The sequence below is a fragment of the Phaethon aethereus genome, assembly GCF_964289735.1.
Source record: "Phaethon aethereus genome assembly, chromosome: 5".
NCBI lineage: Eukaryota > Metazoa > Chordata > Aves > Phaethontiformes > Phaethontidae > Phaethon > Phaethon aethereus.
The window spans coordinates 56,830,160-56,849,806 of NC_138579.1; the positions used below are offsets into that span (position 1 = coordinate 56,830,160).

The window sequence follows — 19,647 nt, forward strand, 5'->3', positions numbered from 1 at the left end:
AAAATCTGTGAAGTTTAGTTTTGCTGAAAGCATACTATGTTTCTAGTTAACTTTATTTTTCCATTTAAGGTTGGAGAAGATTTGAGACAAGATATGTTGGCTTTACAAATGATTAAGATTATGGATAAGATCTGGCTGCAGGAGGGACTGGATCTACGGATGGTTATCTTCAAGTGTCTCTCAACTGGAAAAGACCGAGGTGCAAAACCAGATGCTGCCTATAATCTTTGCTCCCTCACTTCAATTTCATGTCACGCTGATAGTGAAAAATTTCTGTGCAGAGGCAGGCCCAAGAAACAGTGGCAGGCCAGAAGCCCTCCGTGCAAGCAACTTCAGTACTCAAGAGTGTAGCAAGTTAAATTGTTCTGAATTTCCTGGTGGCTGAGTTGCTTTTAAATGTTTTTCTTCTCGAGTCCTGAGATTCTTATGTGTTCTGCTGCCTGTGAACAGTGGTGCAAACAAGTAAATATGATGATAAAAGCTAAGGTTTCTCTTGATGCCCTTACTTGTAACAAAAGAAAATAATGGTGCCACAGCGATCCTGATTTTGAAAGTTTAGTTATGGTGAAAGAAAGCATTCGAGTTAAAACTGGAATTCTAAAGTATTTGGAGTCTGCTGCAGTTGAGTCAGAGAGTATCATTCATGTACTAAAATATGCAAAAAGGGGGATTTAAAACGCATCCCACAAACACACTGTCCCCCAGAATTAGTGTCATGTGCTGCTAAAAGTTCCTTGGGAATATGAGGCTGTCTTCTAGGTTTGAAACCAGCTCACAGAATTACAAGTTTGAGTGTAAATACTTCCCTGCACCTTGAACATGCTTTTTGCTGGTTTTCACTAATTCTCTAAAGCTAGCCAACAGGAACTACAAGATCTTTTAAGAGGATAAGCAATAACTTAAATATTTCTGCAGTCAGATGCTAAAACAGCACAATGAAAATTCTTAAATACATGGAAATGTTGGAAATTTAGGTTGGCAAGACTAAGCAAAAAGCCTCTATCTATGTAAGACTTGCTATTTAGAGAAACAGATGGCTTTTCCTCCTTTGAATGATGACTTGATTGCACAGCATGTTACATTTTTTTTATATTCCGAAGTACTTTAGGAATACTAAAGTACTTGGAAGGATTAAAGTGAAGCAGAAAAACTATGTAAATTACAGATTTGCCTTTAGTAGCTCTTGCCAAGATAGAAGTAAAATTCTGTTCATCAAATAAATGTTTTTCTTTTTATGATTTAGCTGTACAAATATTTTTAGTAAATGGTATCTCCAAAATAAGGCCACATCTAAAGCCCACTGCCTTGTTTCTGGAGCAACAGTCTGGCCTGTTTCAATACTTGACAGCAGTTGAAGTTACTAGATTACTTAAGTGTCAGTGTATGAGAAATGTCAGCATAAAAATATTTTGCAGTTACTGCTTATAGACCAATACTAGATTATATACTAGAAAGTAATTATTCAAAGTATAAATTATATATACATTCTAGAAACTGTAACTAATTGTAGTAAAGTAAGCCTAACTTGGAATGCTACGTGTGTTTTACGATATGCTTTGTAATATAGTCTGCAGAAATGCTTAGTAGACTAATAGCACTATTTTTACACCTAACCGGCTTTTGAAAGAAGCTGGTCTAAGATTATAAAAATCCATCCTTGTCAAGAAAGTTTCTCCTGAATAATGAAAATGCAGTATAACTTAGGGAGATGGTTAAATACACTTTGTTATATTTTATGTAAAGGTGTGGTAGAGCTTGTTCCTGCTTCAGATACACTTAGGAAAATTCAAGTGGAATATGGAGTGACAGGTTCTTTTAAAGACAAGCCTCTGGCAGAATGGTTGCGGAAGTATAATCCTACAGAGGAGGAATATGAAAAGGTAACTTTTTTAGTGTTCTTATTTGAAGATCTTTTAAAAGGGATAAATATCATCTTATGAGAGAATTAAATTTTTATTACAGATCTTCCACTGAAATTTTTGTTTTATATCTCTAAGAAACTTAATTTTTTCCTATACTTGAAAAAGAGCAAATGAAAATCCCTTAAATAACTAAAAAGGAGCCAGATGGATTTTCAGGATTCACATTGGAGTTTTTATTGGGTATAGAAAAAATGTACTTAAAATTTAAGATAAGGAGGAATGGTGGCTGCTTTTAATTGTGGCATAGGAGCAGTGACCTCTTCTCATACAAAAGCACATGGGATTAAAAAAACCAAGAAATCTTCTTTTGGCTACAACACTGTTACAACACACTGGAAAAATAAGTCTTGTACCCTTTTCTCTGCTAACATTTATTTCTTTTTGTGATTTATCTTCAACTCCTCTTTTCTCTTTAATTAAAAAAACAAAACAACCATTTTACCTGGAAAGTGCGATATCTAAAGGTTTTTGCAAAGAGTGCTATTTTGGAAAAAAAGCAAATTTTAGGGCCTTGTCTGACTTAGATTTTACCCTTGTCAAGTTTAACTGTTGAGTGCATGAATATGGTTTTCCCACTGGTATTTGATCTCACTTCACTTTTGTCTCTCCCTCCCAGGCTTCAGAAAACTTCATTTACTCTTGTGCAGGATGCTGTGTAGCTACTTATGTATTGGGAATTTGTGACCGCCACAATGATAACATAATGCTCCGAAACACAGGGCACATGTTCCACATTGACTTTGGAAAATTTTTGGGTCATGCACAAATGTTTGGTAGCTTTAAAAGGTATTTTCTGTAGCTAAGCAATGTAGAGAATGAAGTGATTTTTAGTATATTTTTGTAAGCATTATAATTCTAATCATTAACTTTCAAATTGCTGTTATCCGCTGCTCTCATTATGAAGCCGTTATCTTCCAATTTAACCACAGAGTTTCCAGAGTGCATTCAAACTTAACTATATAGAATTAATTTTGAAAAGGCTTCAGCTTCCTATTTCCATATTCTGATGTCTGGAACTGATTTAAGTCAAATCACATAGCCATAGTTTTCATATAAAATTACTGTTCTAGCTACTGGTGGTTTGAAATAAGGAATTTGGTCTCATAAATGTCATTTAATTTTAATGCTTCCAAACGGCATTCATCCCTTAAGAGATTTGTGCTGTAGACACTTGGCAAATCTCAATAGGAATTTCTTTACAGTAGTTAGGAAAGCCAAGTGTTTTGGTGCAGGAAAAGATTGATACAACTTTTTATTGGTATCTGGGAGCCTCTACATCTAACACAAATCTTGGTATCATACTTTTCCAGGAATGTTGGTTAAAACTGTAGTGTAGTTTCACCTTTTTAGCTATATTCATGCAATTATGTATTGCATGCTTGTTAGGTAAACTTTATCAATGAATGAGAAATTGAGTGCCAGAACCTTTACATCATCTGAATATCTCAGTTTGAAACAAATGAGAACAGACTCTGGCTTAAAATCAGTAGTGAACATCAATGTTATAGAAAAGAGTGAACAGCAAGTTTGTATTTACTACCCCTCTGTGTAGGGGAAGATGACCTATATCCAGTATAGGGGAGTTAGGTTTTAGTCTGGTGACAATACAGTCATGACATTTGTTGTAATGCGCTATGGCTTCCAGAAATGAGGGGTGGAAGGCATTGTAAGGTAACCTGTCCTCCAGGTGTTGCTGCAGGAGATCTGCTGTCGGTCCAGTACTATGTCCATGTACTAGGACTCTGAGATTGCGCTAAGCAGCTGAACCCAACCCAAAAAAGTAAAGTGGCATTAATGGATTATTTAATATCATTATCTCAGGGTTGGGGTGGAGGGGAAGAGGAAGTGCATGACAGAGTGAATAGACCTTATAGTTAACTTACAAATTCTTTGCTTTTTGAACAGGGATCGAGCTCCTTTTGTGCTAACATCAGATATGGCTTATGTCATTAATGGTGGCGAAAAACCCACTATTCGCTTTCAGTTGTTTGTGGATCTGTGTTGTCAAGCTTACAATTTGATAAGAAAACATGCAAACCTCTTCCTTAACCTACTTTCATTGGTAATAATTTTATTAAATTCAATTGAAACTTGTTAGATCTCTCATGTTGGATTGTATTGAATGCTATGCTTTGTATGCTGCAGAAACACATAATGCATGCTCTTGTAATGCTGATGTTTCTGGCTTTTATTTTGGGAAGGTTGTATTTGTGTTTTTTTTCTTTTAAGGCTTTTTTACTATCTACCTGTTTCCTGAGAGTTTAAAACTAAGATGATACTATAAATTACACTGCTAAGTGGTGTAATTGCTTTTAACTCAGCAGAAATGGTGAAGGGAATAACTGCTGATTTTAATTGTTGGCCATTGCTGTAGAACATTACTGCAGCTTCAAATGAATTTGATGGCCTAAGACTTTTAATAATTTCCATGTAAAATTATATTGGTTTTATTGCATTAAAACTGTACATTCCTGCAGATGCTTTCTTCTGGCTTACCAGAACTAAGTGGGGTTCAGGACTTGAAGTATGTCCAGGATGCTCTCCAGCCCCAAACAACAGATGCAGAAGCTACCATTTTCTTTACAAGGTACTAGATAAGTGAAAACTAAAATATCTACCAGCATCATCCCCTTAACGGGAGCTTTCTGGTATGCAAAAATGTACTAAGTATGTTCACAAACATGTTTGTAGAAGTTGGATAGTTACTCTGTACAATCTTAAAATATCAGTTAACCAGTGAACTACATAAATAGGATCAGTTTCATATAAGATTATTGCTTGTGATAAAATAACTTTTGCCTTTAGGAGTAGCATTGTGCAAAAATTTTGTTTGAAATACTGAGAGCGGATAATTCCATTCAGCTGCTTGAGACTTGCATTTTGAATGCATCTTAAATTGCTTAATAGCAGTGTGTATGATGGGAACCTTGTTAATGCATGAAAGGACTTCTCTTTTTGAAGAAGTGCTTTTTTTGCACACTGGGGAGGGAGCGATGATGCTCCAGTGTAGCGGGGCTGTGTATATACTGTAACTGAGTTGTTGCTACGTGTTACAAATTGTGTTATTGTACTTTGTTTTAAATATATAGGGAAAACTGCAGTAGTATGCATGTAACGTTTTTACCAACTCTAGAAAAACTTCACTTTTTGGATAAGAACCGATTCCAAAGTTTGGCTACTGAATGTTCTATTAAATGCTGATATGATGCTATTTATGTAGCCCATTGATCACTTTTAGTTTAAAAACTGTTTCTGTGTCAGTAAGAAACTGGTTTTTATTTTCCTTAGGCTTAAGTTTGATTCATTGATAGAACTACTTTTGTGTGTTCTGACATGTCCTGTAGTATCTGATGTTACTTTTTTCCCTAGGTTGATTGAATCCAGTCTGGGAAGTGTTGCCACAAAGTTTAATTTCTTCATTCACAATTTGGCTCAGCTGCGTTTCTCAGGTCTACCTTCTAATGATGAACCCATCCTCTCATTTTCTGCTAAAACATATTCTCTTAAACAAGATGGCCGAATCAAACAAGTGTCTGTGTTTACATATCAGAAGAGATATAACCCAGATAAACATTATGTAAGTATGTGGATTCTGTTTCCACTCAGGGAAGATACTGTACTTTTTCTTCCAACAAGATACATTCTCCTCCTTGCCATAAGTTTGGTATCTAATAACAGAGAATTAGTCCAGGGGAAGCTTGCCTTGTTTAGCCTTAAGTAGCTAGCTTTGAGGTAGACAACTAGGTTCCCTTTATTGACAGTTAGTAAATACAGCTATAGATACTCACTTGTTCAGTTGGGCACTGATGTCAGATTTAGGATGAGCTGTAGAGTTTTCTGAAGTCTGACTGTATTGTCTATAATTGGAGCCTAGAAACCCAGATCAGTGTTGACACCCAGAGCTAAGCCCCACTGTGGATGACTGGAAAGTTAAAACAAAACCCATAACTGAAATCTAGGTGGGAATGGGCCTGTTTGCTTGCTTCCTGGATAAGAACAGAGTTGTATTGGCTCTGGCTGGGGGGGAGTTACCTGTCTTCATAGCAGCCCACACAGTGCTGTGTTTTGGATGTTTAACTAAAACTGGGTTGGTAACACACCATTGGTTTGGCTGTTGCTGAACGGTGCTTGTGCAGTGTCAAGGCTTTCTCTTTCTTCTACTTTGCCGCTTCCCCCCCTGCAGTGAGTAGGCTGTAGGTGGGACAGAAGTTGGGAGGAGAGACAGCCAGGACAGCTGACACAAACTGGCCAAAGAGATACTCCATAGCATACAATGTCATGCTCAGCAATAAAAACTGCGGGTAGAGGAAGAAAGTGGGGGGCAGGAAGATATCTTCCAGGGTGGCTGTTGCCTGGGGACTAGCTGGGCACGGGTCTGCTTGTTGGAGGTGGTGAGAGATTGTCTTTGCGTCACCTCCCCTGTCAAGGACTGTCTTCATCTCAACCCACGGGTCTTCTCGCTTTTGCTCTGATTCTCTCCCCTGTCCCATCAGTGAGAGAGTGGGAGTGAGCGAGCAGCTGTGTGGGTGCTTAGCTGCTGGCCAGGGTAAACCAACCACAGGAGTGCTAGAATACAGACTGGTATTTTTAGCATCCAGTCATCTTCTTCAAAATGAAGACACTTCTTGAAAAGGATCTGGAAGGAAGCAGAAAGAGCAGAAGTAGTGTTGGTGGAGATGATTTAAAAAATGAGGATTTGAGTCATGTTTGTGCTCATGTAGCTGCCTTCTATAAAATGGCTCCTTCCTGAATAAGAGACATTGTCACGCGCTTTCTGCTTTGTTCTGACCTTCAATTACAGTTGGATTTGTAAAGTAAAAACATGTACCTGCACTCCTAGTCAGTTGTACTAGAGGCAGCAAGCATTACAGTTTGCCTTCAAGATTGTGATAGATCTGGGTTACACTTTAAGAATTGTAATAATATTCATATTCCCATGCAGATGTGCGACCATCTTCAATTTATTTACTTCTCTACTGCTGTTTGCTGTCCTAGAATAGGCAGCTCAAGTTACGTTCTCCTCAACTTTTTTTAGGAAGTGAGCTATATTGATATATACAAATGTACATCTCTTCAATTTGTGTTTGCTGTAAATGTTTTAATCTGGTAAGACACCAGCTAGGGAATGTAGAACAAAGCTGAATAATGTTAGAAGTGAAGAAGAGCTTTGTACTGAATCACTGTATTATAAATGTATTTGAGCACTCCTAGTCTAAGAAGCCAAAACAGCCTCTTATCTTCCAGGAAACTGGTAAGATGATGTAGTCCCCTTCTGTCTAGGTTTTTAAACCTCTTCCCAGTTGCACATTTTTAAAATATACATACAATTCATCTGCCCATAAAATGAGTCCATTGAACTGAATTTTCTGTGCAGTTTCTCAGCCTTTTTTTTGCCTTTCATAATGCTGTGAATAACTGCATACTGGGAATGTACCCCCAGTATTTTTAAGAATCTCTTTTATATAAACGCACTACACTTGCATCTGCCCACCAAACAATCACTTCAAAAGTGGAATCCTCTAGAATCACCATATCCACACATGAAAAGTTTTGTGGTAGTTTTGGCACAGTTCAAAGATACGTGTCTGGATATAATCCTGCAGTGATGTTTTAAAATTTTGTGCACCTGCTATACAGTATGAACTTTATGAGGCTTAAAAGGGAGAATGCAGACAGCTTAGCCTTAACTATCTTTATCCCCATGTCAGATGTGGATCTACACTGTGGGAAGATCGTGTGATGTTACTTTGCATTCCAGTAGGAATAATTTTGTAATTCTAACTCTAGTACAAAATGCAAACACTGTTACTAGGATACGTATGTAGGAAAAGGATTACCATAATAGAAAGAATTAGTTGTTAAGAAAATTACGTTAAGTCAGCTCTCTAATGTTGTTACTACTTCTATCTTTGGGTTTTTTTGTGTTTTGGGCAGATCTATGTAGTGAGAGTCTTGAGAGAAGGGCAAGTTGAGCCAACGTTTGTCTTCCGAACATTTGATGAGTTCCAGGAGCTCCACAACAAACTTGGCATTCTCTTTCCTCTTTGGAAGCTACCAGGGTATGTTCCTAACTCACACATCGCTATTATAACGGAAGCAACAAAACTGTTACCAGCTGGGCAGAGGAAGAAATAGCCTGAAATGGAAACAAAATTGCTGAGGGGCAAACTAGACCTCACAATTGTCAAGTAAGGGAGAAAACTGTTGTCTCCAAACTTTAAGGAGGAGAGCCAGAGGAGCAATTCAGTGTCTTTAATCTGCGCATTGTATCGCTATAAATGTGTCCTTGCTTTTCTGTAGTGTTGTTACCTATTACTGTGCTGTTTCCACTCATGAGTGACATAAAAAAAAATTCGATGTCAGCACTTCAGGGTGGAAATGACCATGGAATCTAACTGCACTTACTTCAGAGAAATTAACTGAAAACTCTGTTTTGTTCTTCCCATGTAGCTTTCCTAATAAGATGGTTCTGGGAAGAACGCATATAAAAGATGTAGCAGCTAAAAGAAAAGTGGAGCTCAACAGCTACATACAGAGTCTGATGAATAGTTCTTCAGAGGTGGCAGAAGTGAGTTCAAATAATTTAAGTAAATCCAATGCAAGTCTTCAGATCTTGGTGCTTGTTACCACTTAAACTAATATGTAATGTTTCTTCCAAATATAGTGTGATCTTGTTTATACTTTTTTCCATCCATTACTTCGTGATGACAAAGTGGAAGGAATAGATGGAATAGCCAGACCTACAGGTAGGTAATGTTTTTGGGGGGTGTTTATAAATTGGATTACTATAGTATGACCCCTTTACAATGTGCTTTTAGGTTTTGGTTTTAAATCTTTTTTTAATTAACTGTAGTTTTCCCTCATTGAAAACTTTGCATCACTGTCTTTCTAAATGTGCTGGCATACAGTTTCAAGGAAACAAAAACATACCAAAAACTGCACCAATATTTGTGATCACTTGGGCTTGCTTATGGCTTGACTAAATTATTCAAGATTTTACTCTAAGCCTCCAAGCTGGTTCTTACAAGAAAATGCAAAAAAATCTTTTAAAATCTATGGCCTTGCCCCGTTATTAGAGAGTGAGAAATAAAATCAGAAACTGAACTTGGTCTAAGGCTTGTATTTTTCTCCCATATATAATTAGTATACTACTAATGAAAATGTACAAATACTACAGAAAAAATAATTGTATATTTTTTTCAGATGCAAGTCCATCAAGTCCTACCTCAGGCAAAGTGGGAGGAGAAGTAAAACTATCCATATCGTATAGAAATAGCACTCTATTTATCATGGTGATGCACATTAAAGACCTGGTAAGTAGAGATACGGAGCTCACTGTCAAAAACTGTTTCCATTTTTGTCAATTATCTTCTTGACTTAGGTTGGTGCAGGAATGGTGGAACTTGCTCTCTTCCTCCAAATTTTACAACTGCCAACTTAACTGCTGCTTTTGGTTAGCTTGATTTGCAAAGTCTACATACTTGAAAACGAATATTTACATAGGTGTGCACTAACTAGTTTTCTAACTTGTCTTGGTTCTGGATTGTAGGTTACAGAAGATGGTGCAGATCCAAATCCCTATGTAAAAACATACTTACTTCCAGATACGCACAAAACATCCAAACGCAAAACCAAAATCTCTCGGAAGACAAGAAATCCAACTTTCAATGAAATGGCAAGTTAAAATTATGTAGTAACTACCTATGGTTTGCTATTGTCTCTTATTCTAAGCTGTTGTCTAAGAAAAATCTGTGAAGGTGTATAAATGGAAAAGGAACTTGTTTGAAAAACTTTGTGCTCTGTTTAAAAAACAAACAAATAAAACAACCAAAACCAATCCCCCAAAAAAGCAAAGCAATGGAATAGGTAAACATACTATTTTAAGTAAGCAGAAATTTCTCAGACTGACTCTGAGGAATGATGGGGAGAAGGAAAGGAATCTTAAAACTAGAGATGCCCCTCCCCTGGATTCACTGATTCATAATGTGGAGAAGAATGAATTCAGAAGTTTTGGCATGTAACCAGTACTTCTATCTAAAAACACTGGTCCTTTTAAACAATATGGGGAGCACAAAATAAAATACAGATGTACTTCAGCCCATCCTTTGAGAAACTGCCATACTGAATGGTCATAATGTGCAGTTAAGACATGTATCAGTGGCTAGGCATTCAGAAGACAGGGCAATCTGTGTAACTTCATTTGGATAACCAAAAAATTATTGACTTCTTACCTTCTAGCTTGTGTACAGTGGCTATAGCATGGAGACTCTGAAACAGAGAGAACTTCAGTTAAGTGTGCTCAGTGCAGAATCATTACGTGAGAACTTTTTCTTGGGTGGAATTACACTCTCACTAAAGGACTTCAACTTGAGCAAAGAGACTGTTAACTGGTATCGACTAACTGCTGTACCCTATCTGTGAACTCATTTCTACACCTGAGCAAGACCAGAACAACTGTATTCACTTGTGCTTTGTGCATCTTCCTACTTGAAGGTAACTTGTACATCTTCAAGACTGCATTTCAACAGATACGTTGGACCAACGTTCATGTAGCGTAATTTGGAGGATCTCTAGAAAACCTGGTTTAGGTTTATGCGATGCTATATCCAAGCATCGTTGTAAATGTGTGAGAGTTGTGGGTAAAGGAAGGGGTTTTAAAACCACCCATGAAAGCAAGACAAACAGTTTGACCATGCTGGCTGGCTAAACCATAACTTGATTATTAGGCCTGTGGATATAATGTATTTTTTTTTTCTTTTAATCTTTGTTACCTATGTTGTGTCATCCATGGCATGATGCTGGAGAACATCAAAGAAATTACATATTTTTGGGATTACATTCCTACTACGAACTAGACATCATAGAAGTAGCAATGGGTAAAACTTCGGCTTCACACACACCTGTAGAAATGAAGGTTGAAGGGCTGGAAAAATTCCCTAGCGTTGCATTTAATCCCAGATTCATGCTTCTCTTAAGACTTACTGGAGTGAGTGCCAATAATGGAAGTTGTAAATAAGGGTGCCTTATAATTCAAATGCTTCTCTTTTACCTCATTTCTGGTATTTAAATACTTTCAGCCCCTTAAAAAGGGGAAACGTTCTCATATCTGCAGGTCCTACTTGGATGTCTTTTCCTGAGATACATTATTTACAGGTAACATCACTTACACTCATTTTCATAGTGCAACGTGTATAAATTTTTTTTCTACCCATGATCTACAAAAATTGAATGAAGACGGGCTGAATGTGGTGCCGTAGGAAATGTGCCTAGCTTCTCAGTGTTTTGAAATGTCTTAATTGCTAGAACTTTTAAATACTGCAGTGATTAAATGTGGAACAGATTTAAACACTAAATCCAAAGTGGCATGTGCACCTGAATTACTTATCCTATACCTGGAGGTACAAGTGGCCTCTGGTTAAAAAGCACAACTGCTGGGTGAATGGCAGGCCAGAAATGAGTTGCAGTAACACAGCTTTGAGAAATGAACTTGGTCACTTTTTTTTAACAGTTCACAGCAACACTTTCTCACTCTCAGAAAAATTAATTCCACTAAAAATACTTAATTCCAAGGAACATTAGATTTGAACTATACTGTGACAGTGGGGTACAAATGTGACTTACTGTCTGCTGTTAATACCACTGGTTACTTAATTAGGTATTTCTGTGCTACAGGTGTAGCCTTTTTATTCCCTACTCAGTGTTTTGAATGGTCATGTTCTGTCTAAACAAAGCTATAGGGTAGAAATGCACACTTTTCTTGCAGTACTAAATCTTGAAGCAAGACAGACTGTCACTGCTGACTATGACTAGAGGGAAATTTTAAAGTAAAATATGCAACTGAACGCAGACACAATATGGGCAAAGCCTTCTATATACCCAAAAATCTATTTCATCATCTGATTTTTTTTTTTTCTTCCCCTGCTACTGACCAATCTCCCTTCACTACAGAAGAGAGAAGTAAACTTGAATCTCCTGGTGCCTAAAATAGTCATGGTCCAATTTTGTAGGAGTTCTTACAATTAAAAAGCTAAGAATGTCTTGAATGTTAGAAACTGGGTTGATACTAGTGGGTGCTAACAAATCCCATAATCCCAGTTTTATTAGGCATCTTCTGCATATTTTTCATTTAGTATATAGCCTGTAAATAATAAACTATATAACTAACTAGATATATTTCCTGCTCACTTGATGCTTTTGAGACTTACTCCATTCCATCATTAGAATCACAAGTCACTTAAACACAGGAAAGTAGACTACTGTTTTTGTGAAACGTTCCATTGTGAAATAAAATGAAAGCAATATGTACTGCCTTTTTTGCAGTTTGCTATTAAAGCACAGTGTCTTACAGCACAAAATACAAATAAACTAAAATCATTTTAAAAAATGATTTGCAGTTTTAACAGTTGGCTGGACTCTGGAGGAGGGAAAAAAAAAATAGTACTGTATTATTGTTAGCACTTGTCCTGACTTCTGATTTAATCTTCTTCATAGCTCAGCTCATTTTGTGCCTTTCCCTTCCTTTTCAAAATGGATACTGGCTGAAGCTTTTTATGGTCATGGTTTGTATTTTGTCTGTGGGATATGGCCATGGCCTCTCATATGTAAAGGAATAGCACCAAGCTTGCACCTCTTTGCACTATTCTCAATTAAGAAAAAAGTGATTGTTGCAGTAAGACTTTAATGTACTGCATTTAAAAAAAAAAAAAAGTGTAAGAGGAAAATATTCACTTGGGGTGGAATTTACCAGTATGCTAAGTAGCTTGAAAACGTAGTTTTAACAGTTTTTTATATCTTGTCTAATGAAAGGAGAAAACCCTTTATGCACCATCTGACCTGCAGCCAGAACTACACTTCTCTCTACAGACTTTGTTTTGGTATTTCGGAGTAACAGCTTGCGCGAAGACCTCTTCCTTTTCTCTACTAACCTAGAACTTTGCACTGAGATTTTTATTACTGCCTTTTTACGATCTGCAGCTACCTGGCTCTGGAAGCATGTGCGATCCTTGATAAAAGCTCTTTATTTTTACAGCTAGGGTTGTGTAGAATCCCCGTCACCTGCCTTAAAGCGAGGGCTCTGCCCCGGGTCTGCCGCCGGGCGCCGGGCCGGGCCGCCACCTTCCCCTCCCTTGTGCTCCTTACTCGGACACTGTGACTTAAGATAGTGCTATAGGTGACGAAATTCAGTGAGAGCAAATAGTTTGCCTCCCTTTGTCTATATATCTGTAAGAACCAAATACTTTAATTAAACGAGCTCGTTAATAAAGATGTACAATGTTGCTCTCCGTCGTGCCCGTAGTGAACGGATTAAATATGACTCCGTAACTGTCCTCTAAGTACATTAAACACTATTCTTGGGGGGCGGGGGGGGGGGGGGCGGAAATATAAGTGTTCTGGTCTTCACTGTCCGTTGGGAGCCGGGTGAGGGCGGGCACCCGCCGCCAGCAGCCGCCCTCACCTCTTCCCCCGCTCGCCAACTGCCCGCTGCGCTCGCGGGCGGGGCGCGGGAGTGCAGTGTAAGTCGGACCCTCGTGTGGCGGCGCGCGCAGCGCAGCTCCAGCGCCACTCATTGGCTGGCGTGCGGGCGCGGGGCGGGGCTAGGGGCGGGGTCGCCCTTTCCGGCGGAAGTGGGGCGGGAAGGGCCGCTGCCTCGCGTCGCTCCTTCTTTTCGGCCGCCGCCATCATGGGTCGCATGCACGCTCCCGGGTAAGTGGCGGTGTGGGGGCCAGGGCTGGGGTATGGGGCGGTTTCGGGCTCTTACGGGAGCTGAAAGGGTGTTGTGGACGGGCGTGGGAACAGAAAGACTGTTCTGGGAGCAGCGCGGCGTGTGTGCAGGGGAGGGTGGCGGCTGTGACGATATGGCGGCAGGGTGGGGAAAGGCTTGGGCTAGTGCTGAGGTGCCCATTGCCTTCGCCGGCCCCGAGCAGGGGCATGCTTGTGATGCTTGGGCTCCTGTTCCCGGTGCTGTCTCGGCGCGGCCTGTACTGATGGCGGCACCGTTTCCAGGCGAGTGGGGAGGCCGCAGGCCTCGGCCGTGCAGGCTGGATACGGCTTTACAGGAAACGCTTGTGGCAGGGTGCCTTGTAGCGGGGTCGGGGCGGCAGTCTAGCTTGTCCGGCTCCGCTTACCGTGTGATCTGCTTCTTCCCCACAGAAAGGGCTTGTCCCAGTCAGCCTTGCCCTACAGACGCAGCGTGCCTACGGTAAGTAACTTACCTACTCCGTGTGTGCTTCGGCAGGCCCGGGCGGCTGCCGGGTGGCTTTCAGTGTAGGGTCCGGTTCCCATAGCGCAGCTTAGCAGTGCCCAGGAAAAGAAACAAAACTAAGACAGCTGAAATATTTTGTGTCATAATTTTTGAAATATGGCCTGATAAAATGCAGTTTTAGCCTATGGTCTTTAGGATCCTGAGAAAGCAAATATCGTTTCCTGGCCAGATGATTTGTTGGCCAAAAAAGTATCTTTTCTTCTTTGTACGTCCCTTTATTTAAGTGTTACTTCAATTATTTTCAGTCTGTACGCTGATAATTCCTAGGGATTAAATCACTCTGTTTGCATTCGAGTTTGGCCTTTGTCATTGTGGAATAAACCAACTTTTTTCTAAACAATTTACAGCAGTTTGCTGGTCAGAGCACTAACTTGAATAATTTCAGCATCCCCTTAATTCTTTCAGGATACTTCCACTTAAAAAGCTGATCTGTCAGCTGAACGAGCAGCTGCTTAATCTGTCTTGCTTTGCAAGACTATGTCTTGGAGGATCCATTTGTTGGCAGAAAGACTAATTTGTGGCGTATATAGAAAAGCATGTACTGAAAAACAGTTAAAAGGAAACGTGAAATTACAAAACATGAAAATAAAGGGATGCAATTTAAAGTAAGATAATGTGACGTTGCTTGAAGTACTGCTGGTGGTTAAACAGTTCAATAATGATGAAGATGCTCAAATGCAATACTTATTTAAAAAAACCCTGTGGGTTCTTTTGCTTAGTTTTACTTGTATTCTGTTTTGATTTGTAACTTATAGAGCAATTCCAAATATATTTTTCACTGTGGTTTTCTATTTCATAATGGGACAGTATTAAAAGGGGAAAAAAATTAGGAGCTTTAGTAGCTTGGTGAAAGAGCAAGGATCACCTAGCTTGTTGATGTTGTCTTCTCTTTAGTAATTATGGAAGCAGTGACTATCAACACCTTCTAACCTTGGACTGTGCCTCTTCTAGTACTTCTATCTTGAGTAAATCTATTTCCTTTTTTAATTAGTGTTCTTAAAGTCTAATTTTGATGAATTGCAAAGCCTGATTTTCATTAATCGCCATAGGTGCTTTACTAAGAGATAGCTAAATGGTTCTCAATTCTGTGTTTCTGTCAGAAGCCCGATTAAAAAGTTCCTTCCCAATGGCAGTGATATTTTCCCCTCTGTAAATTTGCGTTTGTGCTTCTGGTGTAGCTGTTAAAGTAAATTGATGATAAAGCAGCTGGTTGGAGGCTATATGGGGTGTTCTATTAAACAGGTACTTTCTTCCTTCATCTCCATATTTCACTAGTGCTATGGGTTCATAATATGTAAAAAAAAAAAAAAAAAAAAAATCTATATTGTTAGAAGTACAATTTCTGTTCTTGATTATTTTTTCAAGCATTACAAAGCATCTATTATAAAAAGCTTTCATACAGCTAGCCTGTGCCACTGCATTAAGCAGTGTTCATCAGTTGGGTTTTCTTTCTAATTTTCTTTAGTGGCTGAAACTTACTTCTGATGATGTAAAGGAACAGATCTACAAGCTGGCTAAAAAAGGCCTGACTCCCTCGCAAATCGGTAAGGGTTATGAAACTCCTAAATGGAGAAAAATCACGTTTTTCTGACTGTAATAGTGTCATTGTTCTTTCAACCTATATTGAATAACATGCTAAGAAAATACAGGCTTTCTGGTGTACCTGTGTATTCGCTGTGTGGATGCCACTAAAAATGTAGTACGTTTAATTTTTGCAAGAAGCATATTTGGTGAAGTAGTTGATTTTGGGGGTTTTTTCCAAGCAGGAAACGTGAAGCATCTGTTCAATCTTGTAACCTGTCCTTAGGAATGGCCACTAATAGATGTTACAGGGAAGTTTAGTCTGCCTAGTTTCTTGAAGAAAAACTTGACATCTCATCTGAAATATCAGCAGCCCTCTATTTAGGAGCTTACTGAGCCAGGCACTGTGGCTGCATAGTAGACTAGCTCTCAGTAGTTTGGACCCCTCTAGAGCTCTGCTTAAGTGTATGCGTGCTACAGCTTTATATAGTCATGAGTTCTGTGGGGTAATTATGTGCTATGTGATTTATTTATTTATTTTATGGTAATCCTGAGAGTATTAGTGATCCCTATGGTACAGTACTTTTTTTTTTTTAGATATCTGTGATATCTTTATTAACCACAGAGTAAAGGGTGATTGAATAGCTAGCTTTAATAAGTCCTGTTAAAAACTTCTGAATAGTATTGTGGTACATAAAGTGTTACCTGCATAAATGTGATGGGTGGGTTGTCTGTTAAGTCCTACCTGATGCAGTGCTTCAGCTTCTCTAAGTTGTATATTGCTCACTCGTTGTCTACCATTTGTTTACAGTTTCCACCAGAAAGGTTTTTAATTCAGAGAAGACCTTTTTTGGATATCTTGTGAAATCAACCTTAGAGTTGTAAGATTTGTTTGTGTAAGGTTTTTTTTCTTCAGTGTGAGATGTAAATCTTTGTTTCAGGTGTGATCCTGAGGGATTCCCATGGTGTTGCCCAGGTTCGCTTTGTTACTGGCAACAAAATTTTGAGAATCCTTAAATCAAAGGGACTGGCGCCAGACCTTCCAGAGGATCTTTATCACTTGATCAAGAAAGCTGTTGCTGTTCGCAAACATCTTGAGAGAAACAGAAAGGTGAATGCTAGTTTAAGTAGATACTCTCCATATTTGTGGGTGGTGGGTTTTTTTTTTCACCCCCACAAATAATACAGTTTCTTTATAATTTCTGTTAGATCGAATTGTAAAACTACGTAACTGGTTCTAATAGTATGTGTATATGAGGACACCTCCCTCTCTGCTGTCCTATAAAACATACATCTGCCTTACTAGCTATCGCTGTCAGCTTAAACATTTTCTAATCTTGAAATACAGTGTTAAGTAGGGGATTGTGGGTGTTCTTTTATTTGAAGACCTCAATGTTACAGAGGAATTGGGTATTTTTCTATTTTGTAGTTGGGAAAAGAGGAAAGTAAGGAGCCACTGTTGACAAAGCAAACACTTCTTCTGCAATTCCTGTTAGCCACCCTTTTTGAGTAACCTTAGGGATTTGGGGTGGCATTTTGATAAAGGAGAACGGTCTTTGTCATGAAAAGGTGTCTTTGTTGTGAAAAAGATCTAAAAACTAAGATTAGCATTGCTTAAACTACGTATTTTTGATTCTGTTCTGATTTTACCGGACTCATCACACTTTAATAGTGGGAGTGTCGTGTTTGTAGAAGTAGGTACGGATTTTTTTACTTTACCAAAGCTCATCCGAAGCATACATTATTGAGAAGGCAAAGTAGTGCTTGATTGTAATGCAGCTTTCTTTTCAAGGATAAAGATGCCAAGTTCCGCCTGATTCTGATTGAAAGCAGAATCCATAGGTTGGCTCGCTACTACAAAACTAAGAGGGTGCTGCCACCCAATTGGAAGTAGTAAGTCTTCTCTATTACTGTTTTCACCGAGGTCACGTAGGTTTTGTAAGCCATGTGCTGGGGCTGTTATTCAAAGGGTGCAGAGTGCATTATGATCAGGTATATAGGTAAAGTAGCCAGCAAAGAATAGGTATTTTCATAAATATTAACTGATAGTGTGATGGAATTTATTGCTGAGTGAAATGACTGTCACAACACTCGGAAAAAATCAATGAGTGAAGTCACTATAGATAATTTTTATAACGCTTCATACAAACTGCAGTCTCTGTTCTCACTCAGATACTTTTATATTTTGTGTTACTTCAAAAACGTACTGAGAAATGTCTTAGTAGCTGTGGCAAAAATGAAAGTAATTTGTAGTTTTTCCTCTAGCAAAACTTAGCCAGGTAGGAGAATTCCCATAGATGTCAGGGTGAGCTTGTCTTTTCCTGAAAAGACTCAAGTGTGACTAGCCAGGTTTTTTAATATGTGAGTTTGTGCTGTTATTCTAGTATTTGTGTTTTAAAAGGAAGGGTAAAATATTTCTTTATGCCATAAAGAATTTTAAATGGCTAGTGATGAAACTCAGGACTGGTAGTTAAAGCTTTGAACTGGAGCAATATTTTTGGCAACTAGTTTGAAAAAACTGCCGCTGCAATTAATATTTCTCTCTCTTTCTCCCCTCTCTTTGTAGTGAATCGTCGACAGCTTCTGCCCTGGTCGCATAAGAGTGGGCTATGACTTACTGAAAAAATAAATTTTCATTAACTACGTTTGTGTTGTCTCTAAATTGTTGGTGGGTTACAAACTTTTGCCCATTTCAGGAAGCTGCATGTGAATGGACAGTTTTCAAGGTGGAGCAGACATGTGGCCATATTTTCCATATTGCTATTCTGCAGTATCATATTGCTGTTGTAGACCAGCTGTATGGTTTGTATCTGTGTTTAAACTGTGTTTTTGATTTGATAGCCTCAAGTTAGTAAAGTGACCTAGTCATTCACAGCAAATGCATTTGATTTATGTGGGGTCATGCCTCTGTGTGTCCTGCAGGAAGAACTGAGGAAGAAAATAATGACAGGAGAAAGAATTGGAAATTTAGAAAATGAAGAAAGGACTAGGCGGGGGGTGGGGGTGGGGAAGCGAAACAAAATTGGAGAGGCTGATTAATTCATTGCAGGTAATGTGGATCTGTTCCTTGTGCAGAAGGCTTAAGCAGACCTCAGACAGTTCCTGACAGTAACTCTTGCTGTCATTTGTAAGTAATTTTAAGAATAATCCTCGGGTAGTGTTTGGGATTTGGGTAAATACAGACACAGTTTAGCTCTCAGATGTTATGTCTTTACTGAAGTAGTTTTCCCTAAACCCAAAGGGCTGTTATATAGTCACTTGCTGAAGTTGCGCCTTCAGGTTCTAAACAGCTTTGACCTTAAGAATCATCTTTCTGCTGGAGAAATGTGAAGAACAGACTGACAGCTTTTTCCTTTTTTAGTAGAAAATTATAAATGGAGTTATTCTGAGCTGTTTTAACTGTTGCTTCTAAGTCTTTGTACATTACTTAGTTTTGCCATATTAGAAAGTTAATTTAAGTAAATGTAAATAAGCCCTAACATTTTTGTGAAGTGTAATAGCTACTTTCTAGTTCATAACCAGTGGAACCTGGTAACTTCTGGATTTAATTTTGCAGAAAGACAGGACAGTTCTGCCCTGATTATGAAGCTAAATATAGACTTGTGAAGACTGTTTTAAAGAAAGGCACTGCACTCCAGTTGAACTGTACTGTCTCATCCATCTTGAAAGGGAATTTACCAGCTTCCATATGCTGTCAAAATCCTTGCTTTTGTTTCTGAAAGCTTCTGGTGATTGCTTGCCAGATTCTCACAATGATAATTAAGTGTTCTGGGACAGAGATGTAAGTTGCTGTGAGTCTTTGGGGTTGGTGGTACTGCTGACTGAAAAGTACATGGACGCTTTCACTGATCGTTGTTCTGAAGTAGCTATATGTAAATAATAAAAGTACCGGCAGGTGGCACTTTGAAACATCAGTGTGTTTAAAAAGTTACATATTGCAAA

At 38.7% G+C, this 19,647-nt stretch overlaps 2 protein-coding genes across 3 annotated transcripts in view; both read left to right on the forward strand.

Annotated features, from left to right (window-relative positions):
- PIK3C2A (phosphatidylinositol-4-phosphate 3-kinase catalytic subunit type 2 alpha) overlaps window positions 1–11,124 on the forward strand; it is a gene marked incomplete at its 5' end in the record, with an annotated part of 38,909 nt that extends 27,785 nt beyond the window's left edge. For both annotated transcript variants that reach the window (XM_082000119.1, XM_082000120.1), the window contains 12 exons: window positions 70–199; window positions 1,744–1,880; window positions 2,539–2,708; window positions 3,828–3,984; window positions 4,400–4,509; window positions 5,292–5,499; window positions 7,857–7,981; window positions 8,373–8,490; window positions 8,587–8,668; window positions 9,126–9,235; window positions 9,472–9,597; window positions 10,161–11,124. In XM_082000119.1, the coding sequence (XP_081856245.1) occupies window positions 70–199; window positions 1,744–1,880; window positions 2,539–2,708; window positions 3,828–3,984; window positions 4,400–4,509; window positions 5,292–5,499; window positions 7,857–7,981; window positions 8,373–8,490; window positions 8,587–8,668; window positions 9,126–9,235; window positions 9,472–9,597; window positions 10,161–10,343 (1,656 nt within the window). In that variant the 3' untranslated portion in view covers window positions 10,344–11,124. The remainder of the gene's footprint in view (window positions 1–69; window positions 200–1,743; window positions 1,881–2,538; window positions 2,709–3,827; window positions 3,985–4,399; window positions 4,510–5,291; window positions 5,500–7,856; window positions 7,982–8,372; window positions 8,491–8,586; window positions 8,669–9,125; window positions 9,236–9,471; window positions 9,598–10,160) is intronic.
- Window positions 11,125–13,602: 2,478 nt separating this feature from the next.
- Window positions 13,603–18,348, forward strand: RPS13 (ribosomal protein S13; the record flags this gene model as incomplete). Its single annotated transcript, XM_082000397.1, has 6 exons — window positions 13,603–13,625; window positions 14,073–14,121; window positions 15,650–15,728; window positions 16,647–16,816; window positions 17,498–17,598; window positions 18,272–18,348. The coding sequence occupies 6 exons, from the start codon at window positions 13,603–13,605 to the stop codon at window positions 18,303–18,305; spliced, it is 456 nt and encodes a 151-aa protein (XP_081856523.1). The 3' UTR covers window positions 18,306–18,348.
- Window positions 18,349–19,647: the final 1,299 nt, after the last annotated feature.